The sequence below is a fragment of the Chionomys nivalis genome, chromosome 14, assembly GCF_950005125.1.
Source record: "Chionomys nivalis chromosome 14, mChiNiv1.1, whole genome shotgun sequence".
In the NCBI taxonomy this organism is placed as follows: domain Eukaryota; kingdom Metazoa; phylum Chordata; class Mammalia; order Rodentia; family Cricetidae; genus Chionomys; species Chionomys nivalis.
The window spans coordinates 18,250,828-18,274,843 of record NC_080099.1 but is presented as its reverse complement, the minus strand read 5'-3'; the positions used below and the strand labels follow the sequence as shown (position 1 = coordinate 18,274,843).

The following is a 24,016-nucleotide window of genomic DNA, read 5'->3' as shown; positions in this document are numbered from 1 at the left end:
GTTGGGTGCACCCCTCATGGTCCTGACTTTCTTGTTCATGTTCTCTCTCCTTCTGCTCCTCATTATAACCTTGGGAGCTCAGTCCGGTGCTCCAGTGTGGGTCTCTGTCTCTATCTCCATCCATCGCTAGATGAAGGTTCTATGGCGATATGCAAGATATTCATCAGTATGATTATAGGATAGGTTCATTTCAGGTTCCCTATCCTCAGGTGCCCCAATGAGCTAACTGGGGACATTGCCCTGGGCTTCTGGTAGCCATTCCAGGTTCAAGTCTCTTGCCAACCCTTAGGTGGCTCCCTTAACTAAGGTATGAGTTTCCCTGCTCCCCCATCCAACCTTCCTTTACCCCCAATCACCCCGATTCCCCCAGTTCCCCTCATCCTCTCCTTCACACTTTTCTCTCCCCATCTCCCCTCATCCCCATCCCACCCCACCCCCCAAGATTCCCATTTTTTGCCCATCAATCTTGTCTATTTCCCATAGCTGGGAGGATATCTATATGTTTTTCCTTGGGTTTACCCTCTTGTTTAGCTTCTTTAGGATCACAAATTATAGACTCAGTGGCCCCTATCCATGGCTAGAAACCAATTATGAGTGAGTACATCCCATGATCTTCTTTTTGGGTCTGGGTTACCTCACTCAGGATCGTATTTTCTATTTCCATCCATTTGCATGCAAAATTCGAGAAGTCATTGTTTTTTACCGCAGAGTAGTACTCTAATGTATATATATTCCACACTTTCTTCATCCATTCTTCTATTGAAGGGCATCTAGGTTGCTTCCAGGTTCTGGCTATTACAAATAATGCTGCTATGAACATAGTTGGACAAATGCTTTTGTCATATGCTAGGGCATCTCTTGGGTATATTCCCAAGAGTGCTATTGCTGGGTCCAGGGGTAGGTTGATCCCAATTTTTCTGAGAAACCGCCACACTGATTTCCAAAGTGGTTGCACAAGTTTGCAGTCCCACCAGCAATGGATGAGGGTACCCCTTTCTCCACAACCTCTCCAGCAAAGGCTATCCTTGGTGTTTTTGATTTTAGCCATTCTGACAGGTGTAAAATGATATCTCAAAGTTGTTTTGATTTGCATTTCTCTGATCGCTAAGGAGGTTGAGCATGACCTTAAGTATCTTTTGGCCATTTTAACTTCTTCTGATGAGAATTCTCTGTTCAGTTCAGTGCCCCATTTTTTAATTGGGTTAATTATCCTTTTAAAGTCTAGTTTCTTGAGTTCTTTATATATTTTGGAGATCAGACCTTTGTCTGTAGCGGGGTTGGTGAAGATCTTCTCCCAGTCAGTAGGCTGTCTTTTTGTCTTAATGACAGTGTCCTTTGCTTTACAGAAGCTTCTCAGTTTCAGGAGGTCCCATTTATTCAATGTTGCCCTTAATGTCTGTGCTGCTGGGGTTATACATAGGAAGCGATCTCCTGTGCCCATATGTTGTAGGGTACTTCCCATTTTCTCTTCTATCAGGTTCAGTGTGTTCAGATTGATATTGAGGTCTTTGATCCATTTGGACTTGAGTTTTGTGCATGGTGATAGATATGGGTCTATTTTCATTCTTCTACAGGTTGACATCCAATTGTGCCAGCACCATTTGTTGAAGATGCTTTCTTTCTTCCATTGTATACTTTTAGCTCCTTTATCGAAAATTAGTTGTTCATAGGTTTGTGGGTTAAAATCCGGGTCTTCTATACGATTCCATTGGTCGACTGCTCTGTTTTTATGCCAGTACCACGCTACAGTTTTCATTACTGTAGCTCTGTAATAGAGTTTGAAGTCAGGGATGGTAATGCCTCCAGAAGTTCCTTTATTATATAAGATTGTTTTGGCTATCCTGGGTTTTTTGTTTCTCCATATAAAGTTGATTATTGTCCTTTCAAGATCTGTGAAGAATTTTGATGGGATTTTAATGGGGATTGCATTGAATCTATAGATTGCCCTTGGTAGAATTGCCATTTTTACTATGTTGATCCTCCCAATCCAGGAGCAAGGGAGATACTTCCATTTTCTGGTATCCTCTTCAATTTCTTTCTTCAATGCCTTAAAGTTCTTGTCAAATAGATCTTTCACTTCCTTGGTTAGAGTTACCCCAAGATAGTTTATGCTTTTTGTGGCTATCGTGAAAGGTGATGATTCTCTTATTTCCCTCTCTGCTTCCATATCCTTTGTGTATAAGAGGGCGACTGATTTTTTGGAGTTGATCTTGTATCCTGCCACATTACTAAAGTCGTTTATCAGCTGTAGGAGTTCTTTGGTGGAGTTTTTGGGGTCGCTCATGTACACTATCATATCATCTGCAAATAATGCAAGTTTAACTTCTTCCTTTCCAATTTGAATCCCCTATGTAAATGTTTTAAATAAAATTGGTGTTTACCTTTTATTTCTTTCCTATTGTAAGACTTTTTATAAAACAATGGGTGCAATTTTCATGTGTAAGCCTGCATTTTATATTTGCTGTAGTTTTCCTTTGTATACTCTGTGTTTTAGGATACCATGTAGATTTCATGTTACTTGAGATTTATACCAACATTGGTTGAATATGTTACATTTTGTTTTATCTATGGATTTCTAAGAAACAAAATTTATCGCACTTAGAGTGATCTCACCAGTGAGCTGAGCACCACAATTGTTCGAGCCAGTCCGACTCCATCAGAGGAAGAAACTACGAAGAAGCTAAGAGACGAAGTTCTAGGTCAGACTACAGAAAAAGTATCATTGCCGTGTATTATCCAGGTTGAACCTGGTGTAGGAAAAGTGGCAGAAACTCCTTCTCTGAGTAGCGGATTTGAAGATGGAGAACCTAACTTTACATCGAGTCAAGATATTTCTTCCAGAAGTGGGGAACACTTGGAAGCTAGTGGGGTAGATTCAACATCTGGCCCCAGTGAACAGAACCTGTTTGGCCAGGCTTTCCCGAACAAGCCAGGTCTGTGCCATCGGTCTGGGCCAGCCATACCAAGCCTCCTTGTATTGAACCAGAAGACTGTGGACCGAAGTCAAAGGATAACATCCGCCGGCTTGTCGACTGCCAGCAGTGACTCCAGCAGCCAGATTCCTAACCCCTGTACCTCTGTGAATCAGCCCAGTCTTGCTCCCCACATTTCAGCTCATACTTCTGCTGCTAAGGCACAGAACCAGCCTCCTCTGTGCCCGGCACTCTGGACTGGACATTCTCTATACACAGGTCCTGTGGCCCAGCAGTATTTGGGGCCAGTCCCTTCATCTGGGAATGCCGCCTTGCCTCAGTGCCATGCAGGTGTGCAAGTCTGTGGGATTTCAGGGTGTTCTTCTTATCCTCTTGTTGCTCCAGAACATGTGGCTTCTGGGATGTGTTTAGGACCAAATCTTGCCTCTGGAGTGATGGGTCCATCTTCTCTTTATAACCTGTGTTCTACTGCTGTACACCAGAACCTGCTGAGTACAGCAAAGCCATTTCCTGTGCAGCCTGTTGCTGCAAACTGTGAAACCAAACCATGGGACTTGGGGATGACGTCTGGATTTGGTAAGATGACTTTTCTTGTCATAGTTTTTGTTGTTGTTCTGTATAGGCTGAATTTTCTCAAATGGGTCCACAAAGCTAATTTTACTCAAAGAAATGTTGGTTGAAATTGACTTCTTTATTCTTTTTTAATTTTAAAGATTTTTTTTGGTGTGTGTTTGTGAGTGTATGCACATATACACATGCGTGTGCCCATGGAGGCAGAAGTGTTGGATTTTTTTGGAGCTGGAGTTGCAGGTGACCATGGGCTAACTTATATGGGTGCTGAGATTTGAACATAGGTCCTCATTATTGAGTAACATGTTCTCTTAACTGCTGAGCTATCTCCCCCCCCCCTTTTTTTTTTTTAAAGAAAACAGGATCCCTGTTGGCCTCACTCATATTTACTGTGTGTGGGAAGTTCTTACAAGTTCTTCCTTTGTCTTATAGTGAGAGCATCAGAATGTTTCTATGAAGGGGCACTGAACTTGGCTCCGAACAGCAGTACCCTGTATGCTGACAGCTTTCTGTGTCTTTGTCTTGATGTTTCTTTCCCTCTGCACTTGAGTTTTGCTATTTCTTTAAGTAGGAAATGTCCTCCTTAGGATCATTTCCCCGAATGAGTTACCTTCCACTGGTGCTTCACGGGTGTGATGTAATGACAGTGAGAGCAGAACTCCACTCTCCTCCACAGTGTGCTTTCCCTCTGAAGCCAGGATCAGCCATGTGAGGATAGGGAAAGGGTGTAAGATAGAGCTGTGAAGGCGCTGTGTAGCCAGGCACACCTGTAGTGGAGCCTCCGGAGCTTCTGTCTCTCTCTCTCTCTCTCTCTCTCTCTCTCTCTCTCTCTCTCTCTCTCTCTCTCTCTTTCTCTTTATTTAATTAATTTTTTATTTTTTGGTTTTTCGAGGCAGGGTTTCTCTGTAGCTTTGGAGCCTGTCCTGGAACTAGCTCTTGTAGACCAGGCTGGCCTCAAACTCAGAGATTCGCCTGCCTCTGCCTCCCCAGTGCTGGGATTAAAGGCGTGCGCCACCACCGCCCGGCTCTGGAGCTTCTCTGTATAGTCAGTAGCTCATAACTTGAGAGAGGAAACGGGCATGATAGCAGCCACAAAGATTTGACTCGCTGTGAGTTCTGATTTGATTAGCTTTACCTGTGTTGTCACATTGCTCATCTTCTCAGTGCTGTAGAGAAGAGATAGAAACTGTTGGCAGCTTCCGCTGAGACTTTTTATGTCCTCTTACTAGAGCATTTATTCTATAGACCATAATTGGGCACTCCTGTGTAATGGTTTCCTTTTAGCCAATAGTGCTTTTAATCAGATGTTTACTGTAACTTGCATTTTGACTTGATCTTATGCAGGGAATGCCAGAGTACCCGAGGAACTGAGGTTTCCTCATGCCTGCTGTGTAGGTATTGCTTCACAGACCCTCCTTAGTGTCCTCAACCCAACTGACCGTTGGCTCCAAGTCAGCATCAGAGTTCTTAGTATCTGTGTGAATGGCGAGAAGGTGAGTTTTCCATGTCTGTCTCATTGGTGTCACAGGTGTCCTTTAACCAAGTACTTGACTTCTTTTTTTTTAAATTTTATTTATTTATTATGTATACAATATTCTGTCTGTGTGTATGCCTGCAGGCCAGAAGAGGGCACCAGATCCCATTACAGATGGTTGTGAGCTACCATGTGATTGCTGGGAATTGAACTCAGGTCCTTTGGAAGAACAGGCAATGCTCTTAACCACTGAGCCATCCCTCCAGCCTGGCCCTGGAACTAGCTCTTTGTTTTTGTTTTGTTTTGTTTGTTTGTTTTATTTTATTTATTTAGTTTTTTGATATTTATTGAGCTCTACATTTTTCTCTGCTCCCCTCCCTGCCTCTTCCCTCCCCCCTTCAGCCCTTCCCCAAGGTCCCCATGCTCCCAATAATCTTACCACTGCCCGGCAAAGCAATACTTTTAATGTCTAGCAAGGATCTCACACAATCAGCTACAACTGCTATTAGAGACTGGAAACTTTTCCTCACTCTGATGGCCATGTGTAAGTTGTGAGTAGGGAGGGAGGGAGTAGAGTCAGTTAATTCCTTCTATGAGATGTCCAGATTTTGTACTGGTACCCCCCAGCCACGGATGGTTTTTTTCCCTTTCTCCTCTCTATATCCTTATTTACCTGGTAAAATAGTATTGTCTCTGTCTTAGCTTCTGTTTTTGTTGCGTTGATAAAATACTTGACAAGAACAGTAGAGAAAGGTTTACTTTGGTTCACAATCCAAGGGTATAGGCCATCATGGTGGCAAAGTCAAGACAGTGGGGCTTGAAGCAGCTGGCTATATCATATTCATAATCAGCAACCAAAGAGCCCTGGATACATGCTACTCTCAACTCCCCCTCCAGCTAGGGAATGGGTGGGTCTTCCCACTTCAGATGAAGTAGTCAAAGTGATCTCCCACAGGCACGTCCAGAGACCCATCTCCATGGTGACTGTAGGTTTTATAGTAGACAGTTAACATCAACCATCCCTTCTCTGCTGTCTCTTATTTTCCTCGCTTTCCCATCTGTTACCAGAACATTAAAGAAGACAGAAATATAAAATAACCGGGGGAAGGCATTGTAGGTTTATGGTAAGATTTGGCACAGCATGTACAAATAGAACTCGTCCTAGACGGGTTTCTCAGGCTGAGAAGTACCTCTGTGTCCAGTGTCCTCTTTAGAAGAGTGCCTGTTTAGTGAATGTTTGTTCACTTGAAAATCTTCTAGGAGTGGACATAGTCCATATGTAGAGAGAATTATTTATCTTTTGCTTATATGTGTGGGTGGTGTATGCATGCCATACCATAGGTGTGGGGGTCAAAGGTCAACTTGTGGGCATTGGTTTTCTCCTTTACCAAGTGAGTTCTAGGGTTCAAACTCAGGCTGTCAATTTGCCATCAAGTACCTTTTACCTACAAGTCACCTCACCAGCTGTCAAAAAAACTTTTTGTTTTTGGATTGATTATATATTTCAAATAATGAGTTAGAAGAGTCTTTTAACACTAACGAAAGTCTAGATTTTCTAGTTTGACTGGGAAAAGGAATCTTAAACTGGATGATCAGTTTGAAAAGTAGAGCCATTTCTAACACACTATCTTGCTTTTATTTATAGGTGGATCTTTCAACACAAACATGTTTAGTTTTCAAGAATAAAGTTGTTATAAGACCTCATGCCACAGAAGAGATAAAAATTCTTTTTATACCCACAAATTCTGGAATTTTCAGATGTACGTTCAGTGTTGCTTCTTGGCCGTTTTCAGCAGATGCTGACACAATAGTGCAAGCAGAAGCTCTGGGAAGCAGAGTCACGCTCACTGCTGTTGCTGAAACCCCTGTTATTGAGGTAACGGTTTGTAAATGAGTCTTTGTCATTCGGTAACGGAGGAATTTGTGGGTAGATGGGCCACACTGTTTCTTAGTTGTTACTTAAAATTTTTTTTCTTTTAATTTTTATTTGCTTTTATGTATATGAGTGTTTGTCTGCATGTCCATATGTACACCACATGTGTGCTTGTGTAGGCCAGAGGAGAGTGTTTGGATGGGGTAGTCAGTAAACGAAGCCATTAGAGTTTTCCTCCTCAGACAGCTGGAACTAAGAACTGGGCCATTGTTTCATCCGTTTTGTTTAAAGTCTGTTCTGACCAGTGTTGATCTTTCTATGTCATCTCTCTTTTGTTAATGGAGTCCAGTTTCTTTTAACATCTTTTTGTTATAATGTCTCTTTAAAATTCAGCCAAAAATTTTTCTTCCTTTCCTTGTGTCTTCATTACCTTGAGAGCATACTGTGGAAATGCAAAGAAGGCATGAAAGGCTCTGCCTCAGCTGGAGCTCCATGCCGGTGCTGGTGCTGCCTAGACTCAAGATCTGGTGTTCTTACAAACACTCTTTTGAAATGTACCCATCCCTAGAAAGGTCCCCTATTGGTTTTTGAACACCAGGACAGTTTTTTATATGTTTTGTTTGTTTTTAATATTCCCTGAAAGAACCCTGAATTTCAGGACTTTATGTATGGTGTTTATATTCCATTTCAGCTTTGGGAAGTGTCAAACTTCATCTATCTTGGGGGTTAATTTAGACCCTGACCTTCATTGACCATTGTAGAATTCGGCTCCCACTTGCTAATAAGACCTTGATTTCCTTGTACTTTCATAAACTACAGAAGAGAAGTTTGTGTTTTAAGTATTGTCAGATTTCACATGTGTGGCTGTGAGGGTGAGTCTGTTAAGTTGCTCTGATGTTTAAAGACATACCAGTCTGCTGGGTGGTGGTGGCTCACGCCTTTAATCCCAGCACTAGGGAGGCAGAGGCATGCGGATCTCTGTGAGTTTGAGGCCAGCCTGGTCTACAAGAGCTAGTTCCAGGACAGGAACCAAAAGCTACGGAGAAACCCTGTCTCGAAAAATCCAAAAAAAAAAAAAAAAAAAAAAAAAAAAAAGACATACCAGTCTGACACATAGTACATACTTATTTTTAATCTTTGAAATGTCTACTTGACATAATTTTAAATATTGTTTTTGTATCAGACTGAATCTAAAAATACCAAGTGAAGAAGGACGCTAAAAAGAAGCCCACACTAGCTCAGAATTGAGTATAATAAAGGGCTATTTATTTAGGGGTAGACTCACAGATCAGTCCTCTGCACGAATGGGGAACAGGAACCGAAATTGCCCCCAGACCAGACCTGAGCTTTACATGGGCATATATAGTATAAGAGACCACACCCCAGTGGGCAGGTAACTTAAAGGTTACTGGTTGTAGGAATTCCTGCAGCAACCAAGATCTCATGTTGTGAAAATAATTAAGGAATTAAGAGGATTATTTAAAAGATTTTTTTTTTTGAGACAGGGTTTCTCTGGTTTTGGAGCCTGTCCTGGAACTAGCTCTTGTAGACCAGGCTGGTCTTGAACTCACAGAGATCCGCCTGCCTCTGCCTCCCAAGTGCTGGGATTAAAGGTGTGCGCCACCACCGCCCGGCAAAAGATTTTTTTTTAATTAATTAATTAATTTATTTATTTATTTTATTATGTATATAGTATTCTGTCTGTGTGTATGCCTGCAGACCAGAAGAGGGCACCAGACCTCATTACAGATGGTTGTGAGCCACCATGTGGTTGCTGGGAACCGAACTCAGGACCTTTGGAAGAGCAGGCAATGCTCTTAACCGCTGAGCCATCTCTCCAGCCCAAGATTTATGTTTTATAAAACAATTTGTTTCATCTTACGATCTAATAGTGTTTCCAAAGTAACAGTAGCCACTTTGCCTTATTCTATAGTATATTTAAATACTTAGCCTACTTTAAATGTAGACTTTAACACTAGTTTTATAGACAGCAATAAAATTCAATGGAAAATAAAATAGAATGGGAAAAGTTAGGTTCACATTTACCTATCATGAAGACACTTGTTTTTTTTTTTTTCTTTTGGTATTTTGAGACAGGGTTTTCCTGTAGCTTTGGAGCCTGTCCTAGAACTAGCTCTCTTAGACCAGGCTGGCCTTGAACTCACAGAGATCGGCCTGCCACCAACTCCCTGCCTCCTGTTTGTTTTTTTGTTTTTGTTTGTTTTTTGATCATGCTGACTCTTAACTGTTGCTAAAAGAAGCACTCTTAACCGTTGCTAAGATATTCATTAGTAATAGATTGCTTTTTATCACTTAGTCCTTTTTTCATACTTAGGTAGAAACAGAAAAGAAAGGTGTTCTGGATTTTGGCGACTTGACCTATGAAGGCTGGAAAGCTCTCCCACTCAAGTTAATAAATAGGACACATGCTACTGTGCCCATCCGACTGATTATTAATGCTGTGAGTACTAACCAAGAATAAGAGACTGCCTCCTGAATATATTGATTTGATATTATAGGCAATGCTAATTAATTTTTCCTTGTATAAGTAAATTATATTGCTAAAGAGCCTATTAACAGATGTACTGTTACGATTGTGGTGTACCTGACTTCTGTTTCTAAACAGAATGCTTTAGCCTGGCGTTGCTTCACATTTTCCAAAGAGCCCGTCCATGCTTCTCTGAAAGCTACTCCTTACTCTGATGGGATTGCTCAGCTGGTGGCCCCATCTGTAGTTAGTCACGTGATGCCTGCCAGTTACGATGGACAGGTAAGTTGGGTCAGTTTTAAAAAAAACTGGTTTAGAAGTAAAGAACAAGTTTCCAAACAACTTTTATCTCATTGGGATTAATGAGATTTTTAATACATTAAAATTTTTGTCTTTTATTTAATAGGATCCAGAATTTCTGATAGTTTGGGTTATTTTTCATAGCCCAAAGAAACTACTCACTTCAGGTATCTCTTTTCTTTTTTGGACTTATCCTATTCTATAATTAAACTTCAGATTTAAAGTTTATTTTTTTATTAATTAATGACAATGTTTTGGGTTAGTGCCAAGAATTTTATGCTATTTGGAAAATGGGGACGATGGTGGGGTACTTGGGGTTAAGCCTACATAAGTGTAGGTGGTGTAAGCAAGTGCCGCAGAAAACCCATTTCCTCTCTACTTGTCTCTCTAGTCAGACCTGGGTTTGGATTGTGTTAAAAGTCTTAACTGGTTTTTCTTTTCTTTTTAATTTATTTATTATTTTTGTGTACATGGGCATGTGTATGAATGGCACTAGACAATTGTGTGAAGTTGTTTTTTTCCCTCTACCTTTATGTGGGTTCTAAGGATCACATTCAGCATCAGACTTGCACGGCAAACACTTCTGCCCACTGAACCATCTCCCTGGCCCCTGAATTTTCTTTGGACCCCTAAGGACATGCTTTTGGATGACTGGTAAAATCTGGGACTAAGTATCTGTTTACTGAAGTAAAAGAGTAAACTTTTACAGAAATTCTAGGCTCAGCAGAAGAATTCCTGGCCAGAGTGGATATAGAAGTTGACAGCCCAAACCCTATACCAGTTCTCAGAAGTGTGGATCTCCGAGCAAGAGCAGGAATAGCTAGGATTCATGCCCCCAAGGACTTACAGGTATCCCCATCTTCTCTCTATTGTTATTATTCTTTTCTACAGGGCTTAGTTTGCTCTTTGAAATTCTATAAACTGTTTGTGTCTACTCCTTTGATATCTGGGAATAACTTTTCTTCCTGATTGTAAGATTAGCTCAATGCATGCTGTGATTAGTATTCTTTGCCATAATAAAATAAAATGGCATTTTAAACTAATTTTAAGATTTATTTTCATGTTTTAATTGTGTGTGTACACGTGTGTGTGTGTGTGTTACATGAGTTGGAGTTACAGGTGGTTGTGAGACATGTGTAGGAACTATACTCGGGTTCTCTGCCAGGAGCTTCATGTTCTTTCTTTCTTTCTTTCTTTCTTTCTTTCTTTCTTTCTTTCTTTCTTCTTTCTTTCTTTCTTTTTTTTTTGTGTTTTGAGACAGGGTTTCTCTGTAGCTTTGGAGCCTGTCCTGGAACTAGCTCTTTGCCCAGGCTGGTCTCGAACTCACAGAGATCCACCTGACTCTGTGTCTTCCGAGTGCTGGGATTACAGGCATGTGCCACCATCTCCCGGCAAGCATCATGTACTTTTAATTGTAGCCATTTCCCCAGCTCTTTAAACTTCTTGTGCTGATACAGAGCAACTATGAAGAATGTTACTGTAGGCAGAATCTCCCTCTGCTGGGTGTGGTCTTGCGCTTTTCTCAGGTTACAGCTGAGAGGATTAACTGGGGTCACTGTACCTGAGGTCTTACTGTTATTGTATCCTTTAGACCCCTGTTCAGTTCTGCATTCACCATGAGGTGATCAATCATGATTTTTTTAAAGAAATTTTTATTGTTTTTATTGAGCTATAAAATTTTCTCTGCTCCCCTCTTTTCTTCCTCTCTCCCCTTTTACCCTCTCCCATGACCCCCATGCTCCCAGTTTACTCAAGAGATTTTTTTTTTTTTTTTTTTTTTTTTGGATTTTTGAGACAAGGTTTCTCCTTAGCTTTTGGTTTCTGTCCTGGAACTAGCTTTTCTAGACCAGGCTGGCCTCGAACTCGCAGAGATCTGCCTGCCTCTGCCTCCTGAGTGCTAGGATTAATACTCAGGAGATCTTGTCTTTTTCTTTCTCCTTCTTATATGTAGACCCATAGATCCCTCTCTTGGGGTCCTCTTTGTTGTTGTCTAGGTTCTCTTGAGGTTGTATGTGGCTGTTTTTGCTTTATGTCTAAAAGGCACTTATGAGTGAATACATATTATATTTGTCTTTCTGGGTCTGGGTTACCTCACTCAGTATGTTTTTTTCTAGATCTATCTATTTGCCTGAAAATTTCAAGATGCCATTTTTTACCGCTGTATAGTACTCCTCTAATGTAATTCTGTTGTGTTCAGTTTGATAGTTTTTAATTGTAACTACTTTTTGAATGCATCTTTGCCCTACCCCATAGACTATGCATTTGTTGGCCGATGTAAATTCCTCAACAAAGCAGCCTTTGCCTCTGAAAAATGCTGGGAATATTGAAGTTTATTTAGATATCAAGGTAAGAATTTTTGTAAGAGTGATTTAGTATTTCTACCCCTTAGTTTCTGAAGGCTCCTGTGCTGGCAGCCTTGTTAGGATATTATGAGGACCGATCTAAGAATACCAAGAGGGTTGTGAAAACTGAGAGTCACACTAGCCTCAGGTGTGTACTTGATTCATAGTGAAGCCTAATGCTTTGAATATAAGAATTCTTGCATAGTTTCTTAGAAGTTTGTGTGGCATCTGTGGGTATGTAGAACTGGAGAAGAGTAGTCTGCATATATAGGTTTTATTTCTGAGATCCTTAAATGAATGAGAGCGTGATACTTACTAGTAAAAGGAGATGGTGTAGGAAAAAGATTTGAAATCGAGGAGAAAGGAGGAAGGAAATATCCTTTTGAAAAGGAGTAAGACTGGCGGTGGTGGTGTACATACCTTTAATTCTGGCATTTGGGAGGCAGAGGCAGGCAGATCTCTATGAGTTCGAGGCCAGTCTGGTCTACAGAGAGAATTCCAGAACAGCCAGGGCTACTGCATACACAGAGAAACCCTATCTCAAAAAACAAAAAAAGCAAACCAATAAAAATCTAAAAAATAGCACAGGAAGGCACAGAATACAAGGGAGCATGCTTACATGCGTTAAGTTGTGGTTTTGTCATTTTTTAGGTCGCAGCACAAGGAAGTCAGTTCTCAGTGGATCCAGAGAGTCTATTTCTTAAACCTGGTGAAGAACATGAAGTGGTAGTTTCATTTACACCAAAAGAGCCCAAAGCCTATGAAGAAAGGTAATATGAAAATATTTATAATGACCTCTTGCTTAGTTGTTTTTTACTCAGGTACAGGTACCTATTTTACTTCAACTAATATATGATATAATGATATAGCTAGCTGTGCTTTAATCTTTTCAGTTACCCTTTATGTGTATGTGTGTATGTATTTATGTATGTGTATGCATATAGTATCACTGTTGTATGTGTGATGTGTGTGGTATGGGTGTCACGTGCCATGGTGCTTGTGCGGAGATCAGGGAGATCAGTGGACAGTTTTCAGTAGTTGTTTCTCCCTCCGCCATGGGCTTGGGGATCATATTCAGTCTTCAGACTTGCTCAGCAAGAGCTTTTATCCACTGGACCATCTCACTGGCCCATATTTTTTGTCAGTAAGGTGCTTCTCTTAGTCCAGCTGAATCAAAGTTAAGAAGTTGCTGCTGGGTTTTTTCTACTATATTCTGACAAACGGTAAATAAAGCATGAAATATGGTATTCCTCTTTAACTTTTTTCTTCCAGAAAGTTTTTACTTCAGTTTTTATTTATTACTTACAATTCTTCCCAGGTCTCTTCCAGGTCCTGGACTTTGACATCTAGGTCATAAGTAACTTACAGTCAGAATATTGTTGTTTTTTGTGTTTGAACTTTACTGCATAGGACTAGCTTAGTGTATGTTATGAGGCACCTACTGCTTATCCCCAGTGTGGAGTATAGAATGCCCACATCTAGTTAGTTCATTACTAGAATCTTTTAGAAGAAAAAACAGGGACTAGTTTAAGTACGTGTTTAAGCCTTAAGTGTTTGCCCTCAACCCTGTACTGACTTCTCTTATGACCTTCAACTCTTCCTAAATTCCTCATGAAGAAAGCCCTGTGAAATTTCTCTTGTGCTACCGTGTACACATTATTGTGATAATCACTTCTATCTACTGTGTTCTTTCTCCCGGGAACCTAAGCTTTTGGGATAGAAATAATTGTGCTTTCATCACAGACTCAGTCTCTTGGACAAAGGGAGTGTACAGGATATAGTTGCCAGAAGAACTGAATATGGGACACTTGACTTGTATTTTCTTCTTTGGTTAGGATCTTGAAAATATTTGTGCAGCCATTAGGACCTCAGTATGAAGTAGTGTTAAAAGGTGAAGTTATTTCTTCTGGGAGTAAAGCTCTGCCACCTGAACCTCACTGCTCCGATATTCCACTGATTCTGTCTAATAAGCAGTTTCTGACTTGGGGAGGCATCCCTCTCGGTAGGACACAGTAAGTATTCACAGCCACCACCCAGGAGCACTGAGATTTTGTTGTCTAATTATCTAATGTTACTCTCTCAGGTGTTAAATATGACTGTATTATTCTCTTTAGATTTGAGATAAAGCTGTCATATATTTACTTGATCTTCATATGATGAGAGTAAATTTTAAAATTTTTACCATGTCTAATTTTTAAAATGCACCTCAAACTGCCTTTTATTTTCTTAGGCTTTTTAGTGAGTTTTTAGTTGAGTAAGCATTTAGGAGTGTAAAGCTCCTTTTATGGAAGGGCAGAGAGATGATAATCAAGGCACTGTTTCTTATTAAGGGAGTTTGCAATCTAGTTGATAAATTCTTAGGATAAACTTCAAATTAGGTGATAATGGTCTTCTTTTTTTGTGCACAACAGGGATTTCTTATTTTATGTTAAATGAAAAAAGAAATTAGTTTCAAAGATTCAAGGTTTTTCATACTAGCCACCTGCTCCTTATATGTCCACTTTACTTATAGTCTAATGTCTGTAAAAAGTGAGCTTGCTGAAAAGACTACTTTGTACAAATGAGACTGGTAGTTCTGACCTCTTGTTTCCGAAGGAGTTCCAGCTCCGTTAAAGATTTGATGACACATACATACCTACATACATACACACATACATACATACATACATACCTACATACATACATACATACATACATACATACATACAAATAAGGCCATCTGAGAGGATAAATTAAGAGAGCGATATTAAACTGAAAACCTTGCCTGTGGAGTGATGCCTCCAGCCTACCCAGGTGAGCTGTGGTCAGCCTGTTCTTAGACACTGTGGTCAGGTTCAGTTGACTTTGTTTTGCCACTGTAGCAATATCCATGGAAAAGAAGACATTTAAAGTGTGTCATTGTTTTTAGGCTGCAGAAACTAGCTTTAAGAAACAGTTCTACAACTACAGCCCAAAACTTGCGACTGCTTATTAAAGGACAGGACCAGGATTGCTTTCAGGTTCGTGCCACAGTCTTTGTTTTGTCTGCTATAAACACTTTTAAAGAATGATTTTGTGTAATATTTTGTTTTGTTTATGTAACAGGGTTTCACTGTATAACCTAGACTGACCTGGAACTCATGATTCTACTGTCTCCCACAGGCTTATACCACCACACATGACTTCTGCCTGATGTTTTTTTCTTAGTACAGAACACTCATATATGTAGTCCATATGTTGTCTTGTCTGAAATCAGTCTCACTATGTAGCTCTGGCTGACCTGGGATTTGCTATGTAGACCAGGCTGGCCTTGAACTCAGAGATCCGCCTGCCTCTGCCTCCCAAGTGCTGATTATAGGTATATGCCACCACACTTAGCCTAGACCAGGTGGTTTTGTATCTGTTTTTTTTTTCAGTGCTAAGGATGGAACCCAGGGTCTTGTACATACTAGGCAAGCTCTCTGCTGTTGGGCTATCTCCTCATCCAGACTGATTTTTTTGTTTGTAGCTTTTAAAGATTTTTAAAATTTTGTTTTAAATGCATGAATATGTGTGTTTATGCAACATGTACATGCCTGGTGCCCTTAGAGTTCAGACATTCTCTGGGACTGGAGTTACAGATGCTTGTGAGTGTCATGTAGGCACTGGGAACTTAACCTTTGTCCTCTTCAAGAGCAGTTCTCTTTATTGTTGAGCCATCTTTCAGTCTCCAAGAGTAATGTGAGAAGAGTTTGTGTAGCACAATTAATAAAACCCAGAGACTGATACTGGCGTTCAACCTGACAGTCAGAAAAGCAAAACAGCCAGCCACTGGCTTTTACCTCTACCTCAGTCTGAAATGGTGATCCTGACTCCAGGAATCTCAGATTGAGACTGTGTCTGAGAACTGTCTCCTTATGTCTTATATTCCTCTCTAGGGCTGGGATTAAAGGCATGCACCACTACTTCCTGGTTTCTATGGCAAACTAAGTGTGGCTACTGGGATTAAAGGTGTGTGTCACCACTGCCTGGTCTGTAAAACTGACCAGTGGGGCTGTTTTACTCTCTGATCTCCAGGCAAGCTTTATTTATTAAAATACAAATGAAGGGGACTGGAGAGATGGCTCAGTGGTTAAGAGCATTGCCTGCTCTTCCAAAGGTCCTGAGTTCAATTCCCGGCAACCACATGGTGGCTCACAACCATCTGGAATGAGGTCTGGTGCCCTCTTCTGGCCTGCAGACATACACACAGACAGAATATTGTATAAATGATAAATAAATAAATATTAAAATACAAATGAAATATCACTACAAGTTTATGTTAATGTATTTGAATTTATATAGTGGTTATTTTTAAATTGTAGATTAAGAACACTTTTGGCTCAGAAGAGAGATTGACCAGTAACTGTGAGATCAGAATTTGCCCAGGAGAGGACTGTGTAATCTCTGTGTTATTTGCACCTACTCGATTATCTTGTATGTTGGCTAAACTAGAGATCAAACAACTTGGAAGTCGTTCACAACCAGGCATTAAGTTTATGGTAAGAGAACTTTACTGCTTTTTTTCCTTTCACAGAGTTCATGTTAAGTTATAACCATTGCTTTAATAATGATAAATTATGTATTATTTTTTTCTAAGTTATAGACTTATAAACAAACTATATAATTGTCAAGTCATTAAAAGCAACCATTGTGAAATTTATATAACCACCAAGTATCCTAATGCTTTTAAATTTTCATTTCATAAAAAAAAATATAAATTTTCACTTCAGCTTGAGAAATTTGAAACATACCTGTAAATCCAGATAGTTATTCAATTCAAGAAATTATTGTCTTAACACATTTGGTCCATTATAAACAACAGATACCACAAGCCAGATAATTATTTCATTATTTTATCTGTACGTCTGTTCTGCCTGTATGTCTCTATACAACATGTGTCTGGTGCCCATGGATACCAGAAGAGGGTATTGGGTCCCCTGGAACTAGAGTCAAAGACTATTGTGAGTTGCCACGCGGGTGCTGGGAATTGAACTCAGGACCTCTGGAAGAGCAGCCATTGCTCTTAACTGCTGAGCTATTTCTCCAACCCCACACTAGATAATTTTTAAATATTTATTGCTCTTAATTCTCAAGCTGGGTGTCCTAAATCAGTGTGCCACCAAATTAACTGTCTCACGATGAATTACACTGTTTCAAAGGTGGCACTTATTTTTGACACTTTCTTTACTTTGATAAGAGTGATGTACTCTCTCACCTTTTTTGTTGTTGTTTTCTTCCTTCCTTTCTTTTTCTTCTTCTTCTTTTTTTTATTTTTATGATACAGGGTTTCTCTGTGTGTAGCTTTGACTATCCTGGAACTCACTTTGTAGACCAGGCTGGCCTTGAACTCACAGAGATCTACCTGCCTCTGCCTCCCAAGTGCTGGGATTAAAGGTGTGTACCACCACCCTCCCAGCTTCCTTCACCTTTTATAAGCATACTAATTGTAGTTTTGAAATCAGGGCTGTTATGACTTCAGCACTTCCTATAAATCCTGCTTTCTAATGCTGTTATGTTGGGGATTATTTCAGCATATGGATTTTGTGAGACGCTAACATCCAGCCTTGACAAATATCTCTTGATACAGTTTTCTAGACTATGTTCCAGATAGTAGATCTACAGAGACAAATTTTCAAAAATTGGTTTAAAACCATTTGCACAGATATGTTTAGATCTATAGATAAAAGGTGTAAATCATGGAGGAAAGAAAATAAGGGCAGCACAGTCAAATGACACCCCAGCTACATAGAAGTGAATTCCCTTCAAACTACACATTTTTCTGGCAGTGAGGCCAGAATTGAAATTTGTGTTCTCTTTGTTAATGTCAGCTAGGAATACGATCTATATGAGCTAGGCCAAGATAGCTTGTCTGACATAGGTGTTAGTATCTGTGGAGCTACTTACTTGGCCCGGTGTTCGACTGAACTGTTTGAATATGTAAGTGGTCGCCGGGCAGTGGTAGCGCACGCCTTTAATCCCAGCACTCGGGAGGCAGAGGCAGGCGGATCTCTGTGAGTTCGAGACCAGCCTGGTCTACAAGGGCTAGTTCCAGGACAGGCACCAAAGCTACAGAGAAACCCTGTCTCGAAAAACCAAAAAAAAAAAAAAGAAGAAGAATATGTAAGTGGTCATTCTTAGAACTTGTGGCAAAGCTTTAATGTACATGGGTGCATAGCACTCTGATCTGGTTTCCTATAAATAAAATTGGGTTTGTGGAAAGGCCTAAATGGACTGTGTTTTTCACACTATCCTGAATATATTATGATTAATTTTAGGCTTATTAATCAATATTTGAGGTTGTTGGTTATTTAGGGCCAAATCATTTAACAGTCACCAAGTCCTAGTTCTAGTTTGGCACTTCTTAAACAAACCGGTGTCTTCGTGCAATTTCTGCCTGCATAGATTCCATCGAACTGGGTAGAGGAGGTTTATCTGTGGATTCCCTGGCTCAAAATGGCTTGTATTTTACAAACTTACACCATTGAAGTTAAAGTAGTCTAGTAAAGTGGTACGGGAAACCTCACTTCAGATTTGTGGGAACCTGAAAATCAGTCGTCTTAGTCATTTTCACTCACTCTTGGTTGGCACTTCAATATTTTACCTGTGATGTGCAGCCTCTTGCTGTCCCAGTATTGTAGCTTAGTTCTGAGGAATGAATAGAATGTTCTGTGCTCTGAATAGCATAAAGTATGGGGACTGAAATAAAAATTATTATAATTTGCATGTTGAGCACATGATAAATATCATTAATAATTGGTAGGTGGAATATCACATTTTGTTTTCAGAATAACCTGAGATAAAACTGCTGTTTCCATTTTACATAGGTTAATTGAAGCTACATAAGGTAGAACCCACATTGATTTCTGTGTAATCCCTGTGGTGCTAAGTAACAGCTGTTTCGTAGTCTTTGAGAGCAGTGGTTCTCAACCCACGGCTGTGTAGGGAGAGACTTTTGGCAGAATCTGGAGACATTTTCGATTGCCTTACTTGAGACTAGGACAGGAGTATCATTGCCATCGGCCACACACACACACACACACAAACACACATCTCACCACAACAAATACATGGTGGTATTGTGCTTAAGAAACCCTTCTTTAGTGCAATGATTAATCTGTGTACCTGTTGACATCAAGTCAGGTTGGTTTTACTTAAAATTTTTGCTTTTGTGTTTTAGCATGTGTGTGTTATGTGTACATATATGTGCAAGTATGTGTGTGCATGCACATGGAGCCAGAGGTTGACTTTGGATATTTTCTTTAGTCATTTCACTTTATTTACTGAGTCAGACTTTCTCCGAACAGCTCTTGCTGTTCAAGAACTTTAGCCAGAAATTCTTGAAAAATAGTAACTGTTCTGAGCGTGTATACTGCTTCTCTTGATATTATTTTCTAAACAGTTCAGTAGTAATTTACGTAGCATTTATATTGCATATTATATCCTCTAAAGATGATTTAAAGGGTATGTGGGGATGTACATAGGACATGATAACAACCATGCCATTTTAAATAAAGGACATGATCATCACAAACTTTGGTGTTTATAGGTATGGGGTGGTTGTCCTGGAACAGATCCCCTGAGGATAGGACAGATGCACGGAAAGAATAGTTGTATTGAGTGTTTTCAAAGCTTCCTTTTCTTTTTTTTTCTTTTTTCTTTTTATTGATTGATTGATTGATTTCTTAAAGATTTCTGCCTCTTCCCCGCCACCGCCTCCCATTTCCCTCCCCCTTCCCCGATCAAGTCTTCCTCCCTCATCAGCCCAAAGAGCAATCAGGGTTCCCTGTCCTGTGGGAAGTCCAAGGACCACCCACGTCCATCCCGGTCTAGTAAGGTGAGCATCTAAACTGCCTAGGCTCCCACAAAGCCAGTACGTGCAGTGGGATCAAAAACCCATTGCCATTGTTCTTGAGTTCTCAGTAATCCTCATTGTTCACTATGTTCAGCGAGTCCGGTTTTATCCCATGCTTTTTCAGACCCAGGCCACCTGGCCTTGGTGAGTTCCCTATGGAACATCCCCATTGTCTCAGTGTGTGGGTGCACCCCTCGCGGTCCTGAGTTCCTTGCTCGTGCTCTCTCTCCTTTTGCTCCTGATTTGGACCTTGAGATTTCAGTCCGGTGCTCCAATGTGGGTCTCTGTCTCTGTCTCCTTTCATCGCCTGATGAAGGTTAATATTCAGGAGGATGCTTATATGTTTTTCTTTGGGTTTACCTTCTTATTTAGCTTCTCTAGGATCATGAATTATAGGCTCAATGTCCTTTATTTATGGCTAGAAACCAAATATGAGTGAGTACATCCCATGTTCCTCTTTTTGGGTCCGGCTTACCTCACTCAGGAATAGTGTTTTCTATTTCCATCCATTTGTATGCAAAATTCAAGAAGTCATTGTTTTTTACTGCTGAGTAGTACTCTAATATGTATATATTCCATATGTTCTTCATCCATTCTTCCATTGAAGGGCATCTAGGTTGTTTCCAGGTTCTGGCTATTACAAACAATGCTGCTATGAACATAGTTGAGCATATACTTTTGTTGTATGATAGGGTATCTCTTGGGTATATTCCCAAGAGTGGTATTGCTGGGTCCAGGGGTAGATTGATCCCGAATTTCCTGAGAAACCGCCATACCGCTTTCCAAAGTGGTTGTACAAGTTTGCATTCCCACCAGCAATGGATGAGTGTACCCCTTTCTCCACAACCTCTCCAGCAGAGAGGTGTTTTTTATTTTAGCCATTTTGACAGGTGTAAGATGGTATATTAATGTTGTCTTGATTTGCATTTCCCTGATCGCTAAGGAAGTTGAGCATGATCTTAAGTGTCTTTTGGCCATTTGAACTTCTTCTGTTGAGAGTTCTCTGTTCAGCTCAGTGCCCCATTTTATCATTGGGTTGATTAGCCTTTTACAGTGTAGTTTCTTGAGTTCTTTATATATTTTGAAGATCAGACCTTTGTCAGTTGCGGGGTTGGTGAAGATCTTCTCCCAGTCAGTGGGTTGTCTTAGTGACAGTGTCCTTTGCTTTACAGAAGCTTCTCAGTCTCAGGAGGTACCATTTGTTCAATGATGCCCTTAGTGTCTGTGCTGCTGGGGTTATACGTAGGAAGTGGTCTCCTGTGCCCATGTGTTGTAGAGTACTTCCCACTTTCTCTTCTATCAGGTTCAGTGTGTTCGGACTGATATTGAGGTCTTTAATCCATTTGGACTTGAGTTTTGTGCATGGTGATAGATATGGATCTATTTTCATTCTTCTACAGATTGACATCCAGTTTTGCCAGCACAATTTGTTGAAGATGCTCTCTTTTTTCCATTGTATACCTTTAACTCCTTTATCGGAAATCAGGTGTTCATAGGTTTGTGGGCTAAAGTCAGGGTCTTCTATTCGATTCCATTGGTCAACTTCTCTGTTTTTATGCCAATACCAAGCTGTTTTCAATACTGTAGCTCTGTAATAGAGTTTGAAGTCAGGGATGGTAATGCCTGCAGACGATCCTTTATTGTATAAGATTGTTTTGGCTATCCTGGGTTTTTTGTTTTTCCATATAAAGTTGATTATTGTCTTCTCCAGATCTGTGAAGAATTTTGATGGGATTTTGATGGGGATTGCATTGAATCTATAGATTGCTTTTGGTAGAATTGCCATTTTTATTATGTTGATCCTCCCAATCCAAGAGCAAGGGAGATCCTTCCATTTTCTGGTGTCCTCTTCAATTTCTTTCTTCAAAGACTTAAAGTTCTTGTCAAATAAATCTTTCACTTCCTTGGTGAGAGTTACCCCAAGATATTTTATGCTATTTGTGGCTATCGTGAAAGGTGATGCTTCTCTGATTTCCCTCTCTGCTTCCTTATCCTTAGTGTATAGGAAGGCAACTGATTTTTTGGAGTTGATCTTGTATCCTGCCACATTACCAAAGGTGTTTATCAGCTGTAGGAGTTCTTTGGTAGAGTTTTTGGGGTCACTTATGTATACTATCATATCATCTGCAAATAACGAAAGCTTAACTTCTTCCTTTCCAATACAAATCCCCTCGATCCCCTTATGTTGTCTTATTGCTATTGCTAGAACTTCAAGCACTATATTGAAGAGGTATGGAGAGAGTGGACATCCTTGTCGTGTTCCTGATTTTAGTGGGATGGCTTTGAGTTTTTCTCCGTTTAATTTAATGTAAGCTGTCGGCTTGCTGTAAATAGCTTTTATTATATTTAGGTATGACCCTTGTATCCCTAATCTCTCCAAGACCTTTATCATAAAGGGGTGTTGAATTTTGTCAAATGCTTTTTCAGCGTCTAATGAAATGATCATATGGTTTTTTCTTTCAGTTTATTTATATGGTGGATTACATTGATAGATTTGCGTATGTTGAACCAGCCCTGCATCTCTGGGATGAAGCCTACTTGATCATAATGGATAATTTTTCTAATGTGTTCTTGGATTCAGTTTGCCAGTATTTTATTGAGAATTTTTGTGTCGATGTTCATGAGTGATATAGGCCTGTAATTGTCTTTCTTGGTTGGGTCTTTGTGTGGTTTTGGTATCAGGGTAACTGTAGCTTCATAAAAGGAGTTTGGCAATGACTCTTCTGTTTCTATATTGTGGAATACATTAAGGAGTATAGGTATTAGCTCTTCTTGGAAGTTCTGGTAGAATTCTGCATTTTAACCATATGGTCCTGGGCTTTTTTTGGAGGGGAGATTTTTGATAACAGTTTCTAATTCTTCGTGACTAATAGGTCTATTTAGATCGTTCACCTGGTCTTGGTTTAGCTTTGGTATATGGTGCTTATCTATAAAAAACGTCTATTTCTTTTGCATTTTCCAGTTTTGTGGCATACCGGCTCTTGTAGTAAGATCTAATGATTCTCTGAATTTCCTCTGTGTCTGAGGTTATGTCCCCCTTTTCATTTCTGATCTTATTTATTTGCATGTTTTCTCTCTGTCGTTTAATTAGTTTGGATAGGGGTTTGTCGATCTTGTTGATTTTCTCCAAGAACCAGCTTTTTGTTTCATTGATTCTTTGGACTGTTTTCTGTGTTTCTATTTTGTTGATTTCCCCCCCTCAGTTTGATTATTTCCAGTCTTCTACTCCTCCTGGGCGCGTCTGATTCTTTTTTTTTCTAGGGCTCTCATGTGTGCTGTTAAGTCCCCAATGTATGCTTTCTCCGTTTTCTTTAAGTGGGCACTTAGTGCTATGAACTTTCCTCTTAGCACTGCTTTCATCGTGTCCCATAGGTTTGAGTATGTTGTCTCTTTGTTTTCATTAAAATCACGGAAGACTTTAATTTCTTTCTTAATTTCTTCCTTGACCCAGGTGTGGTTCAGTAGTTGACTGTTCAGTTTCCATGAGTTTGTCGGCTTTCTGGGGGTAACATTGTTGTTGCCTTCTAACTTTAATCCGTGGTGATCTGATAAGACACAGGTGGACACTGATATTTTTTTGTATCTGTGGAGGTTTCCTTTGTTTCCAAGTATGTGGTCAATTTTTGAAAAGGTTCCATGAGCTGCAGAGAAGAAGGTGTATTCTTTCCTATTTGGGTGGAGTGTTCTATAGATGTCTGTTAAGTCCATTTGCTTCATTACCTCCAACAATTCTCTTAATTCTCTATTAGGTTTCTGTCTGATTGACCTATCCATTGGTGAGAGAGGTGTGTTGAAGTCTCCTACTACTAGTGTGTGTGGTTTGATGTCTGCCTTGAGTTTTAGTAATATTTCTTTTACATAAGTGGGTGCTTTTATATTAGGGGCGTAGATATTCAGGATTGAGACTTCATCCTGCTGAATTGTTTCTGTTATGAGTATAAAGTGTCCCTCTCGATCTCTTCTGATTGATTTTAGTTTGAAGTCAGTTTTGTTAGAAATTAGTATGGCCACACCTGCTTTTTTCTTAGGACCATTTGCTTGAAAAACCTTTTCCCAACCCTTTACTCTGAGTAGATGCCTGTCTTTGTGGTTGAGATGTGTTTCTTGCAAACAGCAGACTGTTGGATCCTGTTTTCGTATCCAATCTCTTAGCCTGTGCCTTTTTATTGGTGAATTGAGACCAT

General features: G+C 40.0%; 1 protein-coding gene across 5 annotated transcripts in view; it reads left to right on the top strand.

The window, feature by feature from the left end:
* Positions 1-24,016, top strand: part of Cep192 (centrosomal protein 192) — an 88,921-nt gene that overhangs the window by 40,509 nt on the left and 24,396 nt on the right. For all 5 annotated transcript variants that reach the window (XM_057788474.1, XM_057788473.1, XM_057788472.1 and 2 more), the window contains 12 exons: positions 2,603-3,509; positions 4,848-4,996; positions 6,623-6,853; positions 9,186-9,311; positions 9,477-9,620; positions 9,745-9,805; positions 10,348-10,487; positions 11,892-11,984; positions 12,632-12,750; positions 13,816-13,992; positions 14,889-14,979; positions 16,303-16,479. In XM_057788474.1, coding sequence (XP_057644457.1) covers positions 2,603-3,509; positions 4,848-4,996; positions 6,623-6,853; positions 9,186-9,311; positions 9,477-9,620; positions 9,745-9,805; positions 10,348-10,487; positions 11,892-11,984; positions 12,632-12,750; positions 13,816-13,992; positions 14,889-14,979; positions 16,303-16,479 — 2,415 coding nt within the window. The remainder of the gene's footprint in view (positions 1-2,602; positions 3,510-4,847; positions 4,997-6,622; positions 6,854-9,185; positions 9,312-9,476; positions 9,621-9,744; positions 9,806-10,347; positions 10,488-11,891; positions 11,985-12,631; positions 12,751-13,815; positions 13,993-14,888; positions 14,980-16,302; positions 16,480-24,016) is intronic.